Source organism: Lycium barbarum, chromosome 11 (genome assembly GCF_019175385.1).
Source record: "Lycium barbarum isolate Lr01 chromosome 11, ASM1917538v2, whole genome shotgun sequence".
Classification (NCBI taxonomy): Eukaryota; Viridiplantae; Streptophyta; class Magnoliopsida; order Solanales; family Solanaceae; genus Lycium; species Lycium barbarum.
This window is the reverse complement of record NC_083347.1, coordinates 115,615,122-115,623,313: the sequence shown is the minus strand read 5'-3', so window position 1 is coordinate 115,623,313 and position 8,192 is coordinate 115,615,122. Positions and strand designations below refer to the sequence as shown.

The 8,192-nt window shown below is 35.6% G+C and overlaps 1 protein-coding gene across 1 annotated transcript; it reads right to left on the bottom strand.

Annotated features, from left to right (window-relative positions):
- Positions 1-4,651: 4,651 nt before the first annotated feature.
- LOC132616654 (uncharacterized) lies at positions 4,652-5,740 on the bottom strand. The gene has a single exon (XM_060331206.1). It carries the CDS (start codon positions 5,691-5,693, stop codon positions 4,902-4,904), a length of 792 nt encoding a protein of 263 aa, XP_060187189.1. The 5' UTR covers positions 5,694-5,740; the 3' UTR covers positions 4,652-4,901.
- Positions 5,741-8,192: the final 2,452 nt, after the last annotated feature.

Genomic DNA, 8,192 nt, shown 5'->3' with positions numbered 1-8,192 from the left:
GGACTATTTTGAACCTACTCTCATAGTTAAGGGACCATTTTTGTTAACTTGTAACAAACTTAAAGGACTAAAACCGTTAAGTGCATAGTTAAGGGACTATTTTGAACCTACTATCATAGTTAAGGGACCATTTTTGTCCTTTTCTCCAAAATGGTCGGCAAGTCTGTCCAGAATCAACTTTTAATGCAAAAATATCTGCCTGCATCTATAAACAACACCCCAGGGGATGCAGTCTACTTAATAAGTTTATACGTATCACCATCATATAGGATTCGAGGAACTGTTCATGAACATTCAATTTACAGTGAACAAGCAAGCGCGGATAAAGCAAAAATAGAACTTCAGAAACTAAGAGTGGTCTTGTTACAGAAACAAACAAAATTTTCTTCTCTTCTCCTCTTTCAAGCACAAACAAGCAACCGGGTCAGAAATCGCAACTCATTCTTCCCACAAGCTTAGCTAGCTTAGTAATTTATAAGCACCGTTAAAATCAGTTGAATGTTCCCCGCCCTCCCAAGAAAAAAAAAAATCAAGAAATGGGTAAGTCAAGGGCTAAGCACAGTCCACCAGCATCAGCTTGATCAGCTGCATCAATAAGCCCATTCTTCTACACTCGGGAAAATATCATAGGAATGGTGAAAGCAAATAGTTTTCCATAAGATAAGGCAGAATACACCTGCCTTGAAAAACAGTTAACTTGTCAAAGACGTGGGATTGAAAAAAAAAAAAAAAAGCAACAAGAAGATAAGTAGAAAGTATCTCAGTTAGTTAGATTACCCGCTTAGTAAGTGGGGAGTCTTAAGTTCAATCACATGTCAAAAAATGGAAGCTGATTACTATAGCTTGAAAAGGAGGTGTTACTTTGTCATTGTTATGAGCAGAAGCTGAACAAAAGGAAAAAGCATAAACTTGAAATTTGGAGAAAAAAACTACAAGGAGAACATAGGCTAGACATCTTGAACAGCAAGACTTAAGCAGGCAGCTTATCCAGTTATTTTTAGTATGCAAATAGACAGGGTGACATTCAATGATAAGGGGGTAACACCTAGAAACATGTCCTCTTATGGAAAGTAGACAGTAGACCTCATATACACTCTCAGAGGTGCTCCAAATTCAGAAACAAAAGGCTTCCAATTTGCTTGTATCAACTCAAAATAATATCTCAACTAGAAACACAGATCTTGGCACCAGCGACAATTTTTTTATAAGGTTGGTACCAAACACGTATTTTTTCAGTATATATCACAGCTAGACAGCACAAGACACCAAACTTCAAACTCATCATGCAATATGAGTGAAAGTTCATTTCACATATCGTCTGGGTATTGGGGTCCTTTCAACCTAGAGATCTTGGCCATCAACTACAAAACTCACTGCCCACAGAGAAAGCCAGATTAGAATGAAATTTGCAACACCGGTCAGTCAATATGCTAACAAACTTCCTGCCCAGCCCATCTCTGCCTACTCCTTTATCTAAAAACCCATCCTCTTTCCCCAAAGACCCCCCAAAACGAAAAGAGCGACCCAAAGGTCAAAATACTTTCCTAACCTAACCCCAATGGTCAAATTGAGATTTCTATTATGAGTTGGCAATTATAGCATTTATACCTAAGGCATACAAATGTTGGAGGTAAATATTGAGTGTGGTATTGTTGAGCTGCTGATGGAAGATATCAGAGCAGGGTGTTTGATAAGCCATGAACAATCATGTTACGAGTTTATTTTGATGAAGACACTTCAAAAACAATCACAACTCTGCTGCGCGGATAAACAGCAATAAACAGAGTGGATTGCTATAGATGCCTATATCACCTTTAATTGTATTAGACTCGGGACAAATTCCATAACAACAGTCTAGAGAAAAAGATATTCTGGAGTTCCCTCAACTTAGGCAAAGTCACTACCAGCAACTGTAAAGAACTCAGCAAACCTGCAACAGAGTTCGAAATCACAACTCTGCTGCGCGGATCACGTAGGCACAAGCCACTTTAGACTTCCATATGTATAATGCTAAAGTCCTAATGAAAACACAGACGTATAGTTTCCCCTAGTTAAGTGTCAGCTTCCAACTATCATCTTTAACAGAAGGAGTAGTACATTGCACAATGCATCACATTAACATGAAAAGAAAATTAGAAAAAAATAGAGATGTTCAATATCCAAAATGCAAGAGGAAAGGGAAAGCATCATAATCTTGATATCTGTTAGTCAGAATACAGAATATATTACCCAATGAACATAGAGGCTGCACTGCTCCATGACACTATTACAGTTATTATTTAGTAACCTTCACTTTTCAATACTAATATAAATAACCAAAACTCACAGTACAAATTCAACGCATTTGTTCATCAAATTTCAAACCATCAATAACAAATGCATTCACGTAATTATAGACCAATTAACAGCAGAAATTCTATAACTCTCCCTATTAACTTACATAAGCTTATACCGCCTTTTCTTTAGCTGGAGGAGCAGGTTTCTTCAACTCATCATCCACAACCTTAGTCGGCATCGCCACATATCCTATCTTCATAGGGCTAACGTCATCATCAACTCCGCTATCAAAACACATGGATATACTTCTATATACATAATAACAAAGTCCTACCGAAAACACAGACATACAGTTTCCCCCAGTTAAGTGTCAGCTTCCAACTATGATCTTTAACACAAGGAGTAGTACATTGCACAACCCATCACATTAACAGAAAATAAAAATGTTCCATATCCATAATACAAGAGCGAAGGGAAAGCATCATAATCTCGATATTTGTTTGTCAGAATACACAGTATATATATATATATATATATATATATAAATTTTGTTATTTTTTTTTTTTTTTAAATGGTAACAAGTTTGTATTGATTCACAAAAAGGGCTGTTAAGCCATAATTACAGAGGGAAAGAAACATGAAGACTAGTAAGCTAGAAAAAAAACTTACTAGTCTAAAGAGACTCTAAAACTTGTAGTAGAGACTCAGAATACACAGTATATTACCCAATGAACATGGCGGCTGCACCGCTCCACGACACTATAACAACTCTTTAGTAGTAAGACCTTCACATTTCATCAATACTAATATAAACAACCAAAGTCACAGTTTACAACTCAAATACATTTGTTCATCAAATTTCAAACCATCAATAACAAATGCACAAATGTTAAAACTTATACGACTTCTTTGGCCTGGGCAGCAGGTTTCTTCAAATCATCATCAACTGCCTTAGTCAGAATCGCCACATATCCCATCTCCTTAGCACTCAGGGGGCGAATTCATATAGAAATTTTGGGGCATGTGAACACATATTCTCTCCGTAAAACTAGGTATTTTATGTATATATTTTCTAAAATTGATATAATATTACTTGTTGGAACCCATGCTGCAAAAAGGCTATATGGTGCACTTGGTAGAAGGTTGAATTATTTACCTAGAGGTTTAGGGATCAATTCTCACTTAACAGATTTTTTTCCTGCTTTTTTTTAATGGTGAACTCATGTTCTGCTAGCACTAACATAATAACCATCATCTCGGTCATCAAAATCATCTTTAACACAAGTAGTACTACTTTGCACAACACATCACATTAACAGAACCTAAAGAAGTTCAATATCCAAAATGCAAGAGTGAAGGGAAAGCATTATAATCTTTGATATTTGTTCGTCGGAATACAACGTATACTAACCAGTTAACACGGGGAAGCTGCACTCCTCCAAGACACTATTACAGTTATTATTTAGTAGTAATACCTTCACATTTCAATACTAATATCCATAATGCAAGAGGGAATGCATCATAATCTTGATATTTGTTCTTCGTGACACTATTACAGTTATTTATTTAGTAGTAGTAGTAATACCTTCACATTTCAATACTAATATAAACAAACCAAACTTACAATTCAACAGATTTGTTCATCAAATATCAAACCATCAATATCAAATGCACAAAATGTTAAAACTTTCCCTATTAACCAAACACTTACACATATAGGGGTCGTTTAGTTCACAGACTAAATTATCCCGGGATTATCCTGCGATTAATTAATCCCATCTGGGAGGTGGGATAAAATAATCCCAAGTTTGATGGGATATCCACCTTATCCGTGTATCAAACGACCCCATAGACCTCTTATACGACTTCTTTAGCCGGGTCAGCAGGTTTCTTCAAATCATAATCTTTGATATTTGAACACATAGTATATATTACCCAATGAAAATAGAGGCTGCACTACTCCATGACACTATTACAGTTATTATTTAGTAGTAATACCTTCACATTTTCAATACTAATATAAACAACCAAAATCACAGGGACTTGCCTTCTCAGGTTCGAAACCCCCTGCCTACGATAGCAGGGGATTTGCCTTCTGGGTCGAGCTCGTCGTACGGAGCTTGCCTAGTGCGGGTTACCTCTTCTGTGTGGTTTGCGAGCTATTGCACAGGAGCTGAGTTTACCCTGTACGCACCCGAAGGGTAGCGGCTACGGGTTCCCATGTCATCAAAAAAAAAAAAAACACCAAAATCACAGTTCCCAATTCATCGCATTCGTTCATCAAATTTCAAACCATCAATAACAAATGCATTCACAGTAACTATAGAACAACAAACAGCACAAATGTTCAAACTTCCCCTATCAACCCAAACACTTAATACATAAGATGTTCGATATCTATAACACAACAGAAAAAGCATCATAATCTTTGATATTTGTTCGTTAAAATACATAGTATATTACCCAATGTTCCATGACACTTTTACACTTATTTAGTAATACCTTCACATTTTTTAATACTAATATAAACAACCGAAGTCACAGTTTACAATTCAACGCATTGCATCAATATAACAAACACATTCACGTAAAACTTTCCCAATTAGCTCACACGTTTAGACCTCTTATACCACTTCTTTAGTCGGGGCAGCAGGTTTCTTCAAATCACCATCATCAATAACCTTATTACTCGGAATCGCCACGTACCCCATTTTCTTCGCGCTAACATCATCGTAATCCTCAAAATCATCACCATCGGAATCCTCGAAATCGAAACGACTATTAGGCCAGAAAAGCGACCAAATCAAATACATAGTCGCCGCAGTCAACGCGCCGCAGCACACACCGAAAAGCAAAGATCCAACAACCCTCATTATATCCTTAGTCCTATCGCGTATCGAACCCGTCAAAATCATCTCGCGCCGGGTCGGGTCAAAATCAACCGGGTCGGGTCGGGTCAAAATCGGATCGGATCTCCGGAAGAAGTAAATTGAGGAGGGCCTACCGAATTTTCCAATCATCGACGATCGGATATCTCCTTCCGGGTCGGGTCGGCGGAAGAAAATTGAGGGCCTGAATTTTCGGATCTCCAATTCTTCTCCATCTTCCGGGTCGGGTCTCCTGAAGAAAATTGAGGGCCTACCAGTGAGTCCGAATAACGATCGGCTCTCCGACTCTTCTTCAGCCGGTTCGGGTCGGGTCAAAATCGGGTCGGATCTTCTCCAAGTGGTGGCGGTGAAGAAGAAAGTAGGGAGTTTAGTGAAATTAGGGTTAGGGTTTTGTTGATGATGGTGATGATGATAATAGGAAGTGGTGATAGAGAAGAATAGGGTTTTGCATGGTCTAGCTGTGGTGGTGACGGCGAGGAGAGAGAAAGCGAGGAGGAGGAGAAGAGGGAGGAGATTTGAGGTTGCCATGGATGCGTGTATAGAGAGAGAAAAGAGGAAATTGATAATTAAATGACTAGTAGTATTATGATGGATTTAGATGAAAAATTATGGGGAGGAAATTGTAATTTTTCAATCTTCTACTGTACTTTTTAGTGATGATGCGTATAATTTACTATACTCCCCGTGTCTCAATTTGGTCAGTTTTGACTTAGGCCTGTCAACCGGTTCCAACCGGAACCGGTTAGGAAACCGGTCGGTTCCGGTTAACCGGTTTTAAAGTCCAAACCGAAACCGGTCCGGTTTGAATTGGTTAAAATATATTATTTTTTTTGTATTATATATATATATATATATATATATATATATTATAGTATTTATTTGTATATTGTAGGTATATTTACATATGTTATACAACTTTATAATTAAAGTTTAAATATTTACTGACTAATAGCCTAACAGCAAGTCAGCAATACAGAATAGTGTTTTTCGTACACATATATATGTATAACTTACATATACTTATATATATGTATAACTTAATATATATACTCTATGTACTTATATATACTATACATATACATATCTACTATATATACAATATATACTTAATATATATACTATATATATTTATATAATATATATACTTATATACTATATATACTTATATATGTGTATAACTTAATATATATAGTATATATACTATACATACTTATATATATGTACTATATACTATATATACTTACTTATATACTATATACACTTACTTATATACTATATATACTTATATTCCTAACTTAATAAAAGTAAAAATATGAACACAAGTAAATAGAAGAAAGCTCAATGAGCCATATATTTTATTCATTCTTGGATAACATTTATTTGCAAGTTGTATTTTTTTTTAACTTGCAAATAATACATGAGTTATACAAAAATAGTAGAATAATAAAATCACCAATTTTGAACCATTTCGTTAATTTCCCCCACATCATATTCGGTCATGGAAATATCTTCAAAGTCTTCCATTTGGTCCGGTCCACTAGCTATCAAATCTTCAATTTCTTCCTCTTTGCCTTGCTCCGCTTCTGAGTTTTGGTTGCGTCGCTCCGATCTAATCCAATCTCGAATGCACACTAGTACTTGCAAGCTAAAGCCGGATAATGAATGTCTATGGTCTCCAATTTGTTGTCTTCCTTGGCTAAATGCGCTCTCCGAAGCCACGGTTGATACTTGAACCGTAAGGATATCTCGAGTCATTCTTGAAAGTACCGAATAGCTTGCCTTGTACTTCTTCCACCATGCTAAGACGTCCAAGTCATCCTTGATATCCACATTTGGCTGCATCAAATAAAAGTTAAATTCATCAAAGTTTGCAGTAGAAGAAGAAGTTGGTTGTGAATGTAAAACTTTTAAACCCGACAAGCCCTTTTTGCTACTCTGAGAAGTAGTAAGGCGTGGAGCAACGGGTGTAGCACGTTCTTCCAAACTAGAATAATGAGTAAAAACTTTTATAAACTCATCATCAATAGCGAGATCGGCTTCAGCTAAAGATGGTTGAACTCCCTCTTCAATTTCTAAAAATGTATAAATTTGACTAACCAAATTTTTAGTATAAGACACTTTTAAACAAGGATTTAAAAGGGAACCCAATATAAATAAAGTTGGGATGGGAAAAAAATACTTCTTAAATTTGATTATCATTTCAAAAATAGCCACTTGATAATCGGGTTTATATTTATACTCTTGTAAAACTCTAGCTATTTCCGCTAAGTAGGCTAAAATTTCGGTTACCGTGGGATAGAATTGTCTAGAAAAAGCAAGAGTTGCATTATAAAAAAATTCTAAGAGTTCAATACATTCTTTAACATCTTCCCAATGCCTAAAAGTTAACCAATCCTCACTATCAATATTATATTTGTTGTGGACTTGTTGTATGGGAATCCTATACTCATATGCTTGTTGTAGCATAATGTAAGTGTAGTTCCACCTAGTCTCAATTTCTACTTGAATTTTCCTAGGTCTAAGGTTATTTTCCACACAAGCATTCTTAAAATCTCTAATTCTTCCCCTATTAGCATTACAAAAAAGAAACGCAACAGCATTTCTAACTTTTTGAACAGAATCATCAAAATGCATAAGACCATCTTTAACAATTAAATTTAAAATGTAACAACTACATCTTACATGAAAAATATTTCTTAGAGGAGGGTTTATTTCTCTTTTTAAAAGACCAATTGCCTTTGTATTATTAGAAGCATTATCTAAAGCAATACAAAGTGTTTTTCTATAAATGTTAAAAAATCTCATTATAGTAGACATTGAATCGGCTAAAAATTTTCCATCGTGACGACCTTTTCCTTCGTCGTATAAAAAAGCTATAATTCTTTTTTGCATAACCCAGTTGTCATCAACCCAATGACATGTAATAGCAAAAAAATCTAAATGGTTAATACTAAGACCCAAATCAGCGGTAAGACAAACATTACAATTTAAAGAATTAAATACATGGCGCAAATAAAATCTATATTT